This window comes from Mobula birostris, chromosome 5, assembly GCF_030028105.1.
Source record: "Mobula birostris isolate sMobBir1 chromosome 5, sMobBir1.hap1, whole genome shotgun sequence".
NCBI classification, from domain to species: domain Eukaryota; kingdom Metazoa; phylum Chordata; class Chondrichthyes; order Myliobatiformes; family Myliobatidae; genus Mobula; species Mobula birostris.
Genome location: NC_092374.1, coordinates 186,804,402 through 186,823,114, shown reverse-complemented (window position 1 = coordinate 186,823,114; position 18,713 = coordinate 186,804,402). Strand labels below are relative to the sequence as shown.

General features: G+C 48.3%; 1 protein-coding gene across 2 annotated transcripts in view; it reads left to right on the top strand.

Annotated features, from left to right (window-relative positions):
• LOC140198136 (uncharacterized) overlaps window positions 1-18,713 on the top strand; it is a 187,348-nt gene that overhangs the window by 103,627 nt on the left and 65,008 nt on the right. For both annotated transcript variants that reach the window (XM_072259094.1, XM_072259093.1), the window contains exons 9-10: window positions 8,262-8,360; window positions 9,075-9,167. In XM_072259094.1, coding sequence (XP_072115195.1) covers window positions 8,262-8,360; window positions 9,075-9,167 — 192 coding nt within the window. The remainder of the gene's footprint in view (window positions 1-8,261; window positions 8,361-9,074; window positions 9,168-18,713) is intronic.

Here is an 18,713-nt window from a genome sequence, read left to right as displayed (position 1 = left end):
TTAAAAGGGCCTTGACCTCATAATTCATCAAGGGTTTCCGGCTAGGGAATACCCGGATCGTCTTGCGAGACACACATTCCTTCCGTGCATTTCCAAATAAAGTCCGTGACAGCTGAGGCATACTCATCGAGGTTAGCTGCCGAGTCCTTGAATACTAACCAGTCCACCGATTCAAAGCAGTCACGGAAGACCTCATCCGTCTCCTCCGTCCAACGGAACACCACTTTTGACACCGTGACCTCCCGCTTCAGTTTCTGTTTGTAAGAGGGGAGGAGGAGTACGGCCTGATGGTCCGATTTTCGAAGTGAGGTCGTGGGACGGAATGGTAGGCATCCTCGACTGCTGTATAGCAGTGGTCAAGTATATTCTGGCCTCTAGTTGGGCAGGAGACATGTTGTTATCACTTTGGCAGTTCCTTTCTGAGGTTGGCCTGGTTAAAGTCCTCGGCTGTAATGAGCAAAGCCTCCGGATACCTGGTCTCAAGTTCACTGATGTTCGCATGCAGTATGTTCAGAGCACACTCCACGTCCGCCTGCGGAGGGAATGTAGACCGCTGTCAGTATGACCGAGGTGAATTCCTGTGGCAGATAGTAGGGACGACACTTCACCGACAGGTGCTCCAGGTCCGGGCTGCAGGAGCTTGTCAGTGCCACTGTGTCCGAGCACCACGCAGTGTTGATCAGTAGGCAGACACCACCTCCCCTCGCCTTGCCCGAAGACACCGCGCGATCCATCTGATGGATCGAGAATCTCTCCGGTCGGATGGCACAGTCGGGGGTGGCAGGGGAGAGCTGGGTCTCGGTGAAACAGAATACACAGCAGTTCTTCATCTCCCTGCAGTAGGTAAGTCTCCCTTTAAGATCGTCCACCTTGTTCTCTATGGCTTGCACATTTGCTAGTAGGATGGTGGGCATAGGGACCCTGAAGCCCCTCAGCTTCAATCTGACCAGCTGCCCAGCTCTTTTCCCACGCTTCCTCGGTAAATAGTGCATCTTTCCAGGTTTCCATCGATGCAGTATGTTGTTGTCAGCTCTTTGAGGTTGGTGGACGCATCCCGCGGGGATCGATCGGCAGAACTTAATGGCAGAAGTTATTTCCTCCAATGTGAAGTCAGAATCTAAGTCCTCCCTAGCAGCGTCACTAAATTTCGGCATTACAGAGAATCAAAGACGTCATTGAGTAGCATTGCATTTAGAGGTGTAGAGTTCACTGTAAAATTCTTTAAAACAGTCATTTATCTCCCTGGGGTTAGTTAACAGGGTACCCGCCCTCGATCTAATGCAAAGAATTGACCTTAGGGCCTGGGGTCCCCTGAGCTGCCACACCAGGAGCCCCTCAGGCTTGTCACCCATTTCGAAATGCTTTTGTCTTAATTTTAAGAGGAGGTTATTTATTTGACTACCCAAGATACAATTGTACTCATATTTAAGCTTCATGATTTTATTATAATCTTCAGAGGATTTCGAAGCCTGGTATGTCGCTTCGAGGGTTGGGAGAGTATTCTCAATCTCTAATAATCGCCCTTCTCTCTCCCTCTTAGTAGCGGATTCATATGAAATTATATACCCATGAATTACAACTTCTAATGTCTCGCAGAGTGTGGAATCTGACACCTCGCTGTTATCGTTAATTTCTGTAAAATCTTTTAATCTGGTGGTGATATATTCTATAAATTTCTATTCTGCGAGTAGGGAGCAGTTAAAACGCCAGGAGTAGATTCGTTTGGAAAAGGAGAGATTTCGGGACATTGTGAAGGGGCTATGGTCAGAAATTAATCTATTATGATATTTTGTATTGGTAACATGAGATATTAAATGAGCATCAACCAAAAAATAGTCTATTCTACTATAAGATTTGTGAACATGAGAATAATAAGAATAATCCTTGTCGCTGGGATGTTGAACTCGCTAAATATCTACTAAATTCCTAGATCTAATCAAATTATTTCGGACCTGCACTGACATGATATTTGAGGGCAGGCGGGAGGACAATCTATCTAAATATGGATTCAGGTAGCAATTCAAGTCACCGCCGATTATTATATTTGAATTACTGGCATCTGGAAGTAAATCAAAAACTTTCCTAAAAAAATTTGCCTCGTCTGTGTTTGGACCATAAATATTAAGGAAGGTTAGTGGAAACGAATTAATGGTGCCAGAGATCATAATAAACCTGCCGAGAGGATCTGTGGTCATGGAAGTGAGTTGAAATGGAATATTTTTCCTAAAGAGGATAGCCACACCACAGGCATGAGAAGTAAATGGTGACTGGTAAACCTGTGATATCCAGCTAGACCTCAATCTGCGCTGCTCAGTTACTTTGATGCGGGTTTCCTGTAGAAGAATCACATCTGCAGATAGAGATTTGAGTTGTCTAAGAACTTTATCTCTCTTAACAACATGACCAAGGCCCTTAACATTCCACGAGACTATTGTAATATCTTTACCCCCCCAGCTGCGTCCTACCGCAGGGCCTCTGCATATGAGAATAAAAAAGAGATTAATAGAATTGAGCACTAACACAGTAAACAATGCAAAATAACTGGCAGCCTCATAAGAACACAACATACACCAAAAAAACATGTCTGAGCCATAAACAAAAACAACACACACCCTAACCCGCCCCAACTTCGTGTCTCCCTGAACCAGACACATAGTTCCCCATTTCCATCCCAAAAGGAGCTGCTGGGCAGGTAACTGACATTACACGATTATCACAAACCCCCTCTCCAAGAAAATTTATAACACAAACTATATAATACCATTAAATAAATACTATTAGGGCTGGGAAGAGTTATCCAATGTCCACAACTGAAACTGAACATTCATGACACCGACTCAAAACCCTTATAATAACAAAAATATTTAGAACATTCTCTGCAATTAAATCCCAGTGCGGCATATAGCATTGCAAAACTCCATATAACAAGCAAGTCCCTCCCCTTATCCCAACATGGAAACCGGCACAAATATAAGCTGAATAAACAGTGTCCATATATCTATTCCCTTTTTCATGCATTATTCCTTTCCAAGAATTGTGCTGCTTCTATCGGGTCATATACTTTATACGCTCTTCCATCTTGATGATAAATATAGAGCCTAGCCGGATACCGCAGGGTGTGCTTGATTCCTCCATCACGCAGAGTTTGCAGTGCATCACGAAAGGCACAACGTTGAGTCATCACCTCTTTAGTATAGTCCGGGAAGATCAAGACCTTATTTCCCTTGTACTCCACGGGTTGTAGTCTGCTGCGGTGCAGGATCAGCTCTTTCACTTGAAAGTGATGGAATCGTGCCAAGATGATGCGCGGTTTAGCGCCGGCAGCCGGCTTCGGATGGAGAGAGCAATGCACGCGATCGACTTTAACCAGATACAGGAAATACTGTTCCCCGAGCAACTTGGGAATCTGTCTGGAAACAAATTCATCCTCCTTGCCCTCTTGTATCCCTACAATCTTAATATTATGTCTCTGGGGATGAGCCTCTAGGTCATGCACTTTAGCTTCAAGCTGGCTATTTTGTCTCATTAGCTCTGAGTACTTAGCTTCAAGCTCTTGCACGCGTGCTTCAAGGTCACTGGTGGTTAGTTCTTGATTAGCCACACGGGCTTGTAAATCAGCCTGGGAGGCCACAAGCGCCTCAAACTTGGTCTCAGAAACATCAAAGCGGTTGTTAATGCCGCGCAGAACTGGCTCAGAAATCTCCTGACCCAATTCCTTGCACGTGGCGTAAGTTTTATCCGGCTGTATCTCAAACACGGAGACGATCTTTACTGACCCATTGTTAACACAAACTTCGGTAGTTTGGCAGTCGACGGTTTATTTGCCTTCGGCATTGTCAAACTTTTCCAGGCACTTAGTTTAGACATACACTGTTGGCCTATGAATGAATAAAACCTGGTATAATAGTAATTTTATCGAGGCCTCGGAGAGGAGCACTGACCAGACACGTCTAATCCATACGCATGCACACTAGCGCCCCTACCAGTTGCCTTTTAACCTATCCCGACCGGCGAGACAGGCCATGAAAAAGTATATTAGCGAGTCCCTCGTGTGCGCATTATCAGACCTTCATCTTCCCTGGTAGGCGATGGTTTCTTCTTTGTAGAAAAAGGGACGTGCTGCTTCGTTCTTGCATTGATTACAGAGGCCAAAACAGTAGAACAATTAAGAATAAGTACCCTCTACCCCTCATTAGTTTGGCTTTTGAACCACTGCATGGAGCCACCATCTGCTCAAAGCTGGACCTTCGTAACGTCTACCATCTAGTCAGGATGAGGGAGGGGGACGAGTGGAAGACGGCCTTTAGTACACCTCTGGGCCACTTCGAATACCTGGTCATGCCGTTTGGCCTCACCAATGCTCACGCCATTTTTCAAGCCCTAATCAGTGACATACCGAGGGATTTTATTAATGGGTTCGTATTTGTTTACCTCGATGATATCCTGATATTTTCTAGCACCCCCCAAGAACACGTTCACCATGTCCATCAAGTCCTCCAGAGACTGTGGGAAAACCAGTTATTTGTGAAGGCGGAGAAATGTGAGTTCCACGATCCTTCGGTCAGCTTCCTGGGTTATATCATTGAGAGCGGGCGGGTGAGAGCAGACCCCGAGAAGATCTGGGCAGTGGAAGAATGGCCTAGGCCCATGACCCGCAAACAACTTCAACGATTCCTGGGGTTTGCAAACTTCTACCGCCGATTTATCAGAGACTACAGTCGAGTGGCAGCCCCCCTTACCCGGCTTACCTCACCTACTACCTGCTTCTGCTGGGACTCCGAAGCTGACTCGGTGTTCACCGACCTGAAGAGGCGTTTCACCACCGCTCCCATCCTGGTCCATCCGGACCCAGCCCGTCAATTCATTGTTGAGGTGGATGCCTCTGACTCCGGGATAGGAGTGGTCCTGTCCCAACGATCAAGTTCAGATGAAAAGCTTCACCCCTGCACCTTCTATTCTTGCCGACGGTCCCCCGCCGAGCGGAATTACGACGTGGGGAATCGGGAACTCCTGGTGGTCAAACCAGCATCGGAAGAATGGAGGCACTGGCAGGAGGGGCAGAACAACTGTTTGTGCTGTGGACTGATCATAAAAACCTGGGGGATATTCAGACCGCCGAACGTTTGAACTCTTGCCAGACCCGTTGGGCATTATTTTTTGGATGGTTCAAGTTTCCCCTCACATACCGTCCAGGGTCCAAGAACGGGAAGCTGGACGCGCTCTCCCACCAATACGACTCCAAGGCGGACACTTCCAGCCCAGGGACTATCCTCCCATCATCATGCGTGGTTGCAACCCTCACTTGGGAGATCGAGTCCAAGGTAAAAGAAGCCCGATTGGACGACCCCGACCCAGGCAATGGACCTGGTGATCGCCTGTATGTGCCTGTTTCTGTCAGGTCTCAGGTTCTCCAGTGGGGGCACACATCTCGGTTCGCCTGCCACCCCGGGAGTGATCAGACCCTAGCGCTCCTGATAAAACACTTGGTGGCCGTCCATGGAGGCGGACACCCGTTCCTGTGTCTCGGCGTGTTCCATCTGTGCCCGGGGAAAAGCCTCTCATCGGCCACCTGCAGGTTTACTTCATCCTCTACCTGTCCCTGGTCGCACATCGCCCTAGACTTCGTCACCAGTCTACCCACTTCCAGCGGAAACACCACTGTCCTCACTTCTCCAAGGCGGTGCACTTCGTAGCCCTCCCTAAACTCCCTTCCTCTCAAGAAACCGCAGATCTTCTCGTCCGTCACGTCTTCCGCCTCCACGGAATCCCCGCGGACATCGTCTCCGATCGAGGTCCCCAGTTCGTCTCGCCGGTATGGAAGGCCTTATGTCAAGCTTTAGGTGCATTGGTCAGCCTGTCATCCGGCTTCCACCCCCAGACGAATGGGCAGACGGAACGGGTCAACCAAGACCTGGAGGCGATGCTAAATTGTGTAACAACAAACAATCCGTCAACCTGGAGCGACCACCTCCCGTGGGTTGAGTACACCCACAACTCTCTGGTGAGCTCTGCCATTGGGAGGTCTCCCTTCGAGTGCTCCATGGACTACCAACCCCCGCTGTTCCCGGCGCAAGAAGAGGAGATTGTGGTACTGTCGGTTCAGGACCATATCGATCGGCGCCTTAAGATTTGGGAGGAGACAAACATGCCCTACTTAGATCAGCAAATCGCAATAAAAAGACAGCTGACTGACACCGGACTCTGGCGCAGGAGTATCAACCTGGGCCGATGGTGTGGCTTTCATGCAAGGATATCCCGCTCAAGAACAAGCAGAGGAAACTCGCCCCTGGCTTCCTGGGACCATTCAAGGTCGAAAGTGTTATCAATCCCGCAGCGGTCAGTGTAAAACTGCCAAGATCTATGTGCATCCACCCGACTTTTCATGTTTCCCAGTTAAAGCCAGTTTCCATCAGCCCCTTGTGTCCCCCGGCTGAGACTCCCCCACCTGCCCGTATCATCGACAACCATCCAGCATACACCGTCAATGACTACTGGATGTGCGCAGTCAGGGTAGGGGTTTCCAACACCTGGTAGACTGGTCCAGAAGAGCGTTCCTGGGTCCCCTGCTTCTTCATCCGAGACCCTTCCCTCATCCAAGACTTTCATCCGGATCATCCAGACAGGCCTGGAGGATCGCCTGGAGGCTCCCGTTGAGGGAGGGGTACTGTCATGGTCCTTCTGGCAATCCCCCACCGAGTTATTTACCTCAGGAAATGGGCCTCTATCCCCTCGTTTAATTTCTAATCATTCCCAGGTTCCACTAACTACACACACCTGCTTTCCATCAGAAAATGCAGGATAAAGACCCTGTGATCACAACAAGGAGCTGCCAGTCTGTTGGTTGACTCTGGTGTGAGTAAACTTGTTTCATGGTTCTTAGGACTGTCAGTTCTAAGTCTAGTATCGCTCCTGGATTCTCTCCAAACCCAAGACTTCGGGAAAAGACTGTCCTGGAAACTCGCTATGGCAGTAATACCTTCCATGTTCTGCACTTGGGCTCGTGTAACATTTCTCTTGTCTGAGGTAAAGGGGTTGTCAATATTTCAGGTTGAGCCCTGATACAGCTTGTTTTATTTTTACACAAGCATTCACTGTTCGGTTCATATTATTGAAAAACATCAAAGTGATGATCTGGGGGACAACTTTGGATTCTAGTTCATCTTCAAACAGTTCAGTGGACAAGAGCGGAATCTTTTTGTGATTAGTTAAACCAATTTATCAGACAGGGTGTTCAGGCCTGTTAATCTTGAGGGTATGGTGATGGAAGTTGTGAGAAAGGGCAGTGTCTCAGGTGAATGAGTTATAGTTACAATGGGGAAAAGGGATCTGGTGATATGAAGAGGGTTTGATTCAACACCTCAGTAATTCCTGAGATGTGGGTGATAAGCTTGGGAATGTGAAAGAGCACTTGTGAGGAAATTGAGAGAAATTCTTTTTCAGTCATGTGGGGTCTGAAGAAGGTGAGAATTTAGATGGTGGGAGCAAAATAAGAAACCAGCTCCCCACCGCCCCAGCTTTCTTGAGAGCAATTGGAAATGAACAAAAACCACTACAAGGGAGGTGCCCTTGGATCTTGTGCACTGCTCACCACTGGATGTCCTGGACAACCTCTCCCCTTATCTGTATTAAATATCCCAGCATTTGGACAGTTCAGCCTGTACCCTTGAGCTGTTTAGTTTCAATGTTGGAATAAGCCACTGCCTGATGCTGTGAGCAGCTGTTCCAGTCCTCGGCATCAGAACAGGATTCACAGTCAAACAGTGTAACGTCAGTGTTACAGCTGGGGTTGGTTTTTGTTAACACTGGCAACTCCATGTCAGTCTCAGCCCTTGAGATCATGAGGGAATACAGCAGAGAATATCGACAGTGGGCTGTTGCCTTATCTGCTGGACATGTCCAGAGGGAAGCTGCAGTGTATCTGTTTCCACATGCACAGTCAGTGATTGAGGGTTTATCTAAGTTATCAAATGTAAAACAAATCCTGGTAGCAGCCACAAACCGTGTTTTGTGTCTCTCTGAGCTCCCCATTTGCTGCAGTGGTGAGTGAACTCCTGAACCTCCTTCAATCCAAAGCTCTGACATCTGATCCATTTCAGAGTTGTTTGGATTGCTTGATGTTTAGGACATGCAATATCATCACCAATCGAAACAACCCTGAGTCAGGCTCTGCTACCTGGGACATTTGTCCATTGATGCATGTGTTAAATCATTCATATTGTCTGGTTATCAAATGTTGTAAATTTCTTATTATTTTTGAAAAGGTTCTCAGATCGGAATTTGGAGGAAATTGAAAGCCGTCTGTGATACTGTCCTCATCAATTGTTTCATCGTTGCCTGGATTGTCAACGCTACGATTTTTGGTATGTGGTCAAATAAACTTGTATGAAAATGATGAACTCAGTGCTCTGCAGGGTGGTTGGAATGCATTGAGTATCTCAGTCAGTACATTGTAAGATGCTTTATCAGGACCACCAGCATCTGCAGTCCTCAGCCCCACAACTGGGTGCAGGGAAAGCTGCTGGAGATTCAGACAGTAATGGCCAAACATCAACAGTTCAGAACCACCAGAAACACAGCACAGGTCAGTTGAACACATACAGGTCAGATAAATCACTGGAGGGCACAGAGGTAAACCGCACTGAGTGATGGAACTTGGGTGATTCAGTGACTTTCCAGTGAAATTGTTGTGGATGTCAGGAGAGTCAAACCATGGACCATGTGGGATGGCTGGCTGCAGTGTAGTGCACTCCTGAAGGTGTGGCCATTGGAACTCCAGAAGATGCAGCCAGTGCAGAATATTGACAGCAAGAGACCAGGATAGATTAGACTGCAGGGAATAATTCAGGTCTGGAATAACAGGTCAGCATGTTGTCATCCCACATCGGAGGCCATGCAGAGTCAGTTGGTTCAGTCACGTAGACAAAGTTAGCAAGCCTGGGCAAAGGTTGTTACGTTTCCTGCCCTGTGGAGATAAGTGGAATAGTTTGGTTCTTTGCATCAATAGGCAGCTGTTATGGTCATTTACCTGATGAATTGTTACAGGTTTACTCATTTGAATTTGTTTTTAATTACAGGCCTTTCCACCACGGGAATTGTCAGTATCGTCTTGTCAATCGTACTGCCAATTGCATTCATTTCAATTCTGATGTGTCGGTACTTGGGTGCAGGTATCTGTCATTGTATTTTCACACTTGTGTATCAACTCCAGTCACATCTCCAAGTAATTTTAGACTCATTTTAATAAAAAGATAGAAAAGAAAAGAAGCTGAATAATCCTCACCTCCATCAACCCCTCTGGAATCCTGTGTCCTGTGGGATGAAATTGTCTGACCTTTTTCCCAGGTATGAAATTCTGATTTACAGTGTCACCACAGCTGGAATGATTCTGGAGTCACCTCTGATCTGACCCCAGAGGGTCTTTAGAAAAAGTACTCTCGAGAGTAACATGTCTTGGCTCACTGGTGTTTGATGCATGGTGTTGTCAAATTTCAGCATCATATTAGGTTGGTGTAAAGGATCCCAATGATGGTGAGGTGAGTGAGTGAGTGTTTGGGGCCTTTCTCATCCTTGATACAGTTGGCTGTGGGAAGGCATCTCCTTCAGGCTGTTAATAATCTTGCTTGGATATTTAATTAAATATTCTCATTTCAGACTGATACAGCTAAAAAGCACAACTACTTCCAAGGTCAGTATAGTCAACAAAGATGTCTTAATGCATTTAAACTAACTGTCGCTGCTTAAAATTGACAGAAACAACTCTGATTGTGATGGAAGCACCCACAGAGGAAGCGTGGCTGTAGATCGGGGTTACAAGTGCGTTTAAGAAAACAGGGTTTTAAACTCTCGATACTGATGATCTTGCTGGTGAACCTGCAGTCTCTGGTGAACAAAATTGATGATCTCAGAGCCAGGGTGCTGAATCAGAGGGACATTAGGACCACGTGTGCCCTTTGTTTCACGGAATCCTGGTTAACCCCTTCTGTACTGGATGCAGCGATTCAGATTGACGGGTTTACTATACACCATCAGGATAGATCTATAGTCTCTGAAAAGCAAAGGTGGAGGAGTATGCCTCATGATCAACTCCTCTTGGTGCACAAATGTATCAGTGCTGTCCCAGTTCTGCTCATCAGACCTGGAATATCCAGCAGTTAAGTGTCGTCCTTTTTACCTACCACAGATCATCTCCAGAATCATTTTGGTAGCAGTATACATTCCACCTCAGGCCAATGTCAGTCAGTCTTTAGATGATCTGACCAATGGGATCAACATGCACAAAACAGCTCATCCTAATGCCTTCACCATTGTTTTGGGAGATTTTAACCAGACCAGTCTGAAAAAATCACTAAGCAATTACCATCAACAGATCACTTGCAATACCAGAGGAAACAACACACTGGACCATTGCTACACCACCATCAAGAATGCCTACCATGCTATTCCACGCCCTCACTTCGGGAAGTCTGATCACCTGGCTGTACTTCTACTCCCTGAGTACAGGCAGAGACTGAAGACTGCAGCACCAGCAGTGAGGACCAAGAAGGTTTGGACAAGAGAAGCACAGGAGCGCCTACAGGACTGCTTTGAATCGGTGGACTGGACTGTATTCAGGGATTCATCTTTGAACCTGGATGAGTTTGCTGCAGTTGTTACCAACTACATTAAAACGTGTGGGTGAGTGTGTGCCTACAAAGACTTACTGCACATTCTCAAACCAAAAGCCGTGGATGAACCAGGAAGTACGTTGTCTGCTGAAGACTAGATCTGTGGCATTCAAGACTGGCGATCCAGACCTGTACCAGAAAACCAGGTATGATTTGCAGAGGGTTATTTCAAGGGTGAAGAGACAATTTCGAACGAGGTTGGAAGGGACATTGGATGCATGACGTCTCTGGCAGGGTTTGCAAGATATTACTTCCCACAAAGTGAAACCCAATAGTATGTGTGGTAAACCATGTATATATGTTGTGACGGGATTAACTGTCTGGACACGCCCTCTGCTGACAGCCTCTGTGGCTCCTCCCACAGATTTCTGTATAAAGGTGTTCGCCTTGCTCCTCCCCCTCAGTCCGGGGGCAGGTACTCATCATGGAGGTCCTGTTTTACAGCTAATAAAAGCCTTTTGGTATTTCTCAGTCTTTGGAGTCATTGAAGGTGCTTCAATTTTATTAGCTGTATATTTTAAAGCATGGAACACACTTTGAGACCGGAAAAATTAGATCTCGATCCGCAGACACCAGAAGCTGGAAATGCTTTCGAACTCTGGCTGGCCTGCTTCGAAGCGTACCTAGAGGGGATTAAAGTGACCGACCCCGTAGCGAAGCGCAGAGTTCTACTCTCCAGGGTCAGTCCACGGGTCTATTCGCTGATCAGAGACCAGCTGAGCTACGACGGCGCTCTGAGTGCCCTCAAAAACCAATACCTGTGGCCGATAAACAGCGTCTATGCTCGGCACCACTTAGCCACTCGGCAACAACGCCCCGGGGAATCGAGTGCTGAGTTCGTCCAGGCGTTACACACGCTCGTGCGGGCCTGCAATTGCGAGGAGCTGACGCAGCGGAGCATGTAGACCTCCTAGTGAGACGCCTTCGTCATGGGGACCAGGTCAGTGTATGTGCGCCAGCGGCTGTTAGAAAAAGCTGGTCTTACCTTAGGTTCAGCGATCGAACTGGCCGACATACTCGAGGCCGCTCTGCATAACTCTGAGGCCCTCCAGGCACGCGATCCCCCGATGAGCTCGTGGGCTCCGCAGACCCCGCAACCCCCTGGCGAATCGACCTCGGCTGCCGCCAGTAGTGAGTCCGCAAAGTGCTACTTCTGCGGACTGGAGAAGCACCCCCAGAAACGCTGCCTGGCCCGAGATGCAACCTGCTCCAGCTGTGGAAAGAAGGGCCACTTCGCGAAGGTGTGTAGGTCCAAACCGCGAGCGGGATCGAGCAGCGCCGCGTGCGAAACATGGGGGTCACCTTCTGCCCTGCTGCCATCTTCCCTGCATGCCGCCACCACGTGCGAGACATGGGAGCGGCCATCTTGGTCAGCACCACCTCCCACCGCCTACGACCAACGGGTGCTCATGGGGCACCGCACCGCGCTGAACCAAGACAGCGACCCAAACCTGGCTTCCGTGACCCTCGACCAAAGCGCTCCCCACCAGCTCGCCAGGTCAATGATGGACATCCTGGTGGAGGGGCACAGGACAAGATACCTGTTTGATACAGGCAGCACGGAGAGTTTTATCCACCCGGACATGGTGCAGCATGGCGGACTCGTGATACGGCCGGTAAGCCAGAGGGTCACCATGGCTTCCGGGTCACATACAACAGACATCCGGGGGGGTTGCGTAGCAACGCTAGTGGTGCAGGGCACAGAATACCGAGACTTTACATCACCGGTTATGCCTCAACTGTGTGCCCCTGTGCTATTGGGGCTTGACTTCCAGAGCCACCTGAAAAGCATGACTATGATGGGCCCCTCCCAGCAATCACTGCCGTAAATCCCCAGTTTTGTAGAGATACGTCACATACCCCGCTACTGACCACACACACACACACACCGACCCACACATCCCACCCAACATCATGCCAACTGCCGTACTACTGATGTCACTTGCAGCCTCTCCACCCTCAGGATCCCTCCCCCACCGCTGTTTGCCAACCTGACCCCCGACTGTAAACCTGTGGCAACTAAAAGCAGGAGGTACAGCGCGGGGGATGGAGCCTTCATTAAGTCGGAGGTGCAGCGGCTGCTCAGGGAGGGGGTCACTGAGGCAAGCACAAGTCCTTGGAGGGCGCAGGTGGTCGTTGTTCGGAATGGAGAGAAGAATAGGATGGTCGTGGACTATAGCCAGACCATCAATAGGTTTACGCAGCTCGACACGTACCCTCTACCCTGCATCGTGGATATGGTCAATCAGATAGCACAATATGAGGTGTACTCGACCATAGACCTAAAATCCGCTTACCATCAGCTCCCCATCCGCCGAGAGGACCACTCTTACACCGCCTTCGAGGCGGGTGGCAGGCTTTATCAATTCCTGCGCGTCCCCTTCAGTGTCACGAATGGTGTATCTGTCTTCCAGAGGGCGATGGACCGGATGGTGGACCAGTGCCAATTGAAGGCCACGTTCCCATATCTGGATAACATCACCATCTGCGGTCACGACCGGCAGGATCATGACAACAACCTCCAAAAATTTCTCCAAGCGGCCAGAGCTTTCAATCTCACCTATGACAAGGACAAGTGTGTGTTCGGAACCACCCGACTTGCTATCCTTGGGTGCGTTGTGGAGAATGGAGTCATTGGCCCTGACCCCGACCGTATGCGCTCCCTGTTGGAACTCCCTCTTCCCAACACCCTCAGAGCCCTCAAAAGGTGCCTGGGCTTCTTTTCATATTACGCCCAATGGGTCTCTGACTATGCAGACAAGGCCCGCCCCCTGGTCAAGTCCACCACATTCCCCCTCTCAGCCGAGGCCTGCACGGCCTTCAGCCGCATAAAAGGGGACATTGCCAAAGCAGCAATGCATGTGGTGGATGAGTCCATCCCCTTCCAACTGGAGAGTGACGCCTCCGACTTTGCACTGGCTGCTACCCTCAACCAGGCGGGAAGACCAGTGGCGTTCTTCTCCCGTACCCTTCAAGGCCCTGAACTTCAGCACTCCGCGGTGGAGAAAGAGGCGCAGGCCATAGTGGAAGCTATTAGGCACTGGAGGCACTATCTTGCCGGCAAAACGTTTAGCCTGCTAACTGACCAGCGCTCAGTTGCATTCATGTTTAATAACCAACAGCGGGGCATGATCAAAAACGATAAAATTCTGAGGTGGAGAATCGAACTCTCCAACTACAACTATGACATCATGTACAGGCCTGGGAAGCTCAACGAGCCCTCCGATGCCCTATCCCAGGGAACGTGCGCCAGCGCGCAGATCGACCCGCTATACGCCCTACATGTAGATCTTTGTCACCCGGCTTTTCCACTTCATGAAAGCCCGGAACCTGCCTTACTCCCTTGAGGAAATCAGGACGATGACCAGGGACTGCCAAGTTTGCGCAGAGTGCAAACCGCACTTCTACCGACCGGAAAAGGCACAACTCATCAAGGCCACCCGCCCCTTTGAACGACTGAGTGTTGACTTTAAGGGCCCCCTTCCCTCCACCGACCGCAATGTGTACTTTCTTAACGTTATCGACGAGCACTCGCGGTTCCCCTTCACCATCCCCTGCCCCGATACCACTACCATGTCAGTTATAAAAGCCCTGTGCAAGCTTTTCACTCTGTTCGGATACCCATGCTATATCCACAGTGACAGAGGGTCCTCGTTTATGAGTGACGAGCTGCGCCAATACCTGCTGGCTAGGGGAATTGCAACTGGTAGGACGACAAGCTATAATCTCCGGGGGAATGGACAGGTAGAGAAGGAGAATGGCACGGTGTGAAAAGCCACACCCTTAGCCCTCAGGTCAAAGGGTCTGCCGGTCTCCCGCTGGCAGGAGGTCCTTCCCGAGGCACTCCACTCCATCCGCTCCCTGTTATGCACAGCCACCAATGCCACCCCTCATGAGCGGCTCTTTTCATTTCCCAGAAAGTCGACCACTGGGACCACCCTACCAACTTGGCTGACGTCCCTGGGGCCAGTGCTGCTCCAGAAACATGCAAGGAGCAATAAATGCTCCCCGATAGTCGAGAGGGTTCACTTACTTCATTCGAACCCCCAGTATGCCTATGTGGTTTTACCTGATGGGCTGGAGGACACGGTCTCCATGCGCGACCTGGCGCCCGCAGGAGCACTGGGCCCCTACCCTGAACACTCCGTGGTGACTATTGACCCCGTACCCACCGATGTATGTACCCACGAGACACCGTGCACTCCAAACCCTACACAGACACCACACAACACTCCCATACCGGGCGCGACGCACACACACGAGGGATTAACAGCGCCTAACGTGCTGGCACCTCAAGTCAGGCCGGAGCCAGCACAACCACCGTCGCCAATGCAATTACCACCAGTGCTACGTAGATCACAGCGACGGACTCGACCGCCTGATAGACTTGACCTGTAAATATACTTCTTGTAAATATTGTCAGTCACTTCACCCCGCGGGACTTTTTTTTTAAAAAGGAGGGGTGAATGTGGTAAACCATGTATATATGTTGTGATGGGGTTAACTGTCTAAAAAACGCCCTCTGCTGACAGCCTCTGTGGCTCCTCCCACAGATTCCTGTATAAAGGGTTCGCCTTGCTCCTCCCCGTCAGTCCGGGGGCAGGCACTCATCATGGAGGTCCTGTTTTACAGCTAATAAAAGCCTTTTGGTATTTCTCAGTCTTTGGAGTCATTGAAGGTGCTTCAGTATGAATGGCAGCAATGCTTCACTACCAGATGAACTCAACGCCTTCTATGCTTGCTTTGAAAGAGAGAACACAACTACAGCTGTGAAGATCCCTGCTGCACCTGGTGACCCTGTGATCTGTCTCAGAGGTTGATGTTAGGCTGTCTTTAAAGCAAGTTTAAACCTTCGCAAGTTGGAAGTTCCCGATGGAGTAACTGGTAAGGCTCTGTAAACCTGTGCCAACCAACTGGCGGGAGTATTCAAGGACACTTTCAATCTCTCACTGCTATGGGCAGAAGTTCCCATTTGCTTCAGAAAGGCAACAATTATACCAGTGCCTTAGAAGAATAACCTGAACTGCCTTAATGACTATTGCCCGGTAGCACTCACACCTACAGTGATGAAATACTTTGAGAGGTTGGTCATGACTCGACTGAACTCCCACCTCAGCAAGAACCTGGACCCATTGCAATGTTCCTATTGCCACAATAGGTCAACAGCAGATGCAACCTCAATGGCTCTTCACACGGCTTTAGACCACCGAGACAACACTAACACCTATGTCTGGATGCTGTTCATCGACTATAGCTCAGCATTTAATACCATCATTCCCATAATCCTGACTGAGAAGTTGCAGAACCTGGGCCTCTGTACCAACATCTGCAATTGGATCCTCGACTTCCTAACAGGAAGACCACAATCTGTGCAGGTTGGTGATAACATCTCTTCCTCGCTGACGATCAACACTGGTGCACCTCGGGGATGTGTGCTTAGCCCACTGCTCTACTCTCTATATACCCATGACTGTGTGGCTAGGCATAGCTCAAATACCATCTATAAATTTGATAATGATACAACCATTGTTGGTAGAATCTCAGGTGGCGATGAGAGGGTGTACAGGAGTGAGATATGCCAACTAGTAGAGTGGTGCCACAGCAACAGCCTGGCACTCAATGTCAGTAAGACGAAAGAGTTGATTGTGGACTTTCGGAAGAGTAAGACGAAGGAACACATACTAATCCTTATAGAGGGATCAGAAGTGGAGAGAGTGAGCAGCTTCAAGTTCCTGGGTATCAAGATCTCTGAGGATCTAATGCAGTCCCAACATATCGATGCAGTTATAAAGAAGGCAAGACAGTGGCAATACTTCATTAGGAGTTTGAAGAGATTTGGTATGTGAACAAATAGACTCAAAAACTTCTATAGATGTACCGTGGAGAACATTCTGACAGGCTGCATCACCGTCTGGTATGGAGGGGCTACCGCACAGTACTGAAAGAAGCTGCAGAGGATTGTAAATTTATACAGCTACATCTTGGTTACTAGCCTACAAAGTACCCAGGTCATCTTTAGGGAGCGGTGTCTCAGAAAGGCAGCGTCCGTTATTAAGGACCCCAGCACCCAGGGAATGCCCTTTTCTCACTGCTACCATCAGGTAGGAGGTACAGAAGCCTGAAGGGACGCACTCAGCAATTCAGGAACAGCTTCTTCCCCTCTGCCATCCGATTCCTAAAAGGACATTGAACCCTTGGACACTACCTCACTTTATTTTTAATATACAGTCGGCCCTTCTTATCCGTGGGGTCCGCATGCATGGATTCAACCAACCGTGGATCCGGAAAACCCGGAAGTTCTCTCTCCAGCACTCGTTGTTTGAGCATTGTTCGCCTTGCGTCTTGTTCTGTTGCGACTTTGTTTCTGTGAAAAAAATGGCTCCTAAAATGCAATTAAGTGGTCAAAGCAATTCCTCAAAGGCTTAGAGGGAGCGTAAGGTGCTATCTCTCACCGAGAAAGTAGAAATCTTAGATCTTTTGAAAAGTGGTATGTCACTTGCCGAAGTGGGCCGTAAGGTCAGTAAGAATGAATCGAGCATTCGCACCATAAAGCAGAAAGAAGCTGAAATTCATGGAAGTGTTAGTGCTACCCCTACAATGGCAAAAATGGCCTCTCTGGTTTGTGATAAAGTGCTTGCAAAGTCTGAGAAAGCAGTAAGTGTGTGGCTAGAGGACGTGTCACAGAAGCATATCGCCATTGATGGCAAAATCATACGTGAAAAGGCACTTAGTCTCTATGAGCTCTACTCTGACGGGGTTGAGGAGAGCAGGAGTAAGGCATGGCTGGCTTGCTATGTAAAGCACTACAGCCTCAAGAACTTACAGATCACGGGAGGATCGGGATCGGCTGATGCCGAGGCAGCATCAGCGTTCCCAGAAGAGCTCAAAAAACAAATTATTCCCCGAACAATCCAGTATAACAGCTATGTACATAGCAATTACATTGTATCAGGTATTATAAGTAATCTAGAGATGATTTAAAATGTACGGGACGATGTGTGTAGGTTATATGCAAATACTACACCATATTATTTAAGGGACTTGAGCATCCACATTTTTTGGTATCCGCGGGGGGTCCTGGAACCAAACCCCCGCAGACAAGGAGTATTGCATTTGTTTTTTTTTGCACTAATTTAATCCATTCAATATAGGTATACCGTATGAAGTATACTGAATAAGATTTATTTATTATTATTTATTTTCTTCTATTTCATATATTGCATTGAATTGCTGCTGCTAAGTTAACAAATTTCACATCAATGTCGGTGATAAACCTGATTCTGATTTCAATGACACCTTCCAATCAATTAATGCAAGGGAACACCACCTTCTCCCTCTTCCTCCTCAAGTTATAAACCATTCAAATTTCAAAATATTGCATTCCTTCTTCATGGCCTAACTTTTGCAAGTCCTGGCTGAGTTCACTTTGAGAATAATTTAACCACACAGACTATAGTTATCCAAGAATAGTCCCAGTAACTACTGGTGTTTGTAGTGTAAATGTTCTCTGCTGATTCACAGACTAATTACCAAATGAAGTCTGTCACTGAGAGACAGGAATCAGGAAAAGGGCAGATGACCCCAGGTTTGGTCAGGGAGTTGTGTATTTAAGAAGAGCTTAATGGATTAGGGAGGGATAGAGAGCTTTAGTGGGGGTAAATTCAAGATAAGGGTCAAGACAGCTCAAAGCACAAAGTGATGAAGATCAGGTTGTCTCAGGTGGACAGGAGGAAAGGGATGCAGAAATACAGAAAACTTGCAGACAGAGAGATGGGGAGGAGAAATGTAAAGTCAGAGGGTTCTGAAAGAACAGATCAGCATTTTAATAATGAACCATTATCTGAGGGAGAACCATGTGGGGCAGTAAACTGGATACATTACGATCACCAGGGAAGAGGTACTGAGCACATTGTCAGAGCTTCCATCTGCCGAGTCCCTGGTCAAGATGGACTTCATCCTGGGGCCTAAAAGAACAAACTAGAGTTATAATTTATGATCAGTATTAATTTTCTCAAGTTCTCTTGATTGGGAGAAGGTTCCATTAGATTT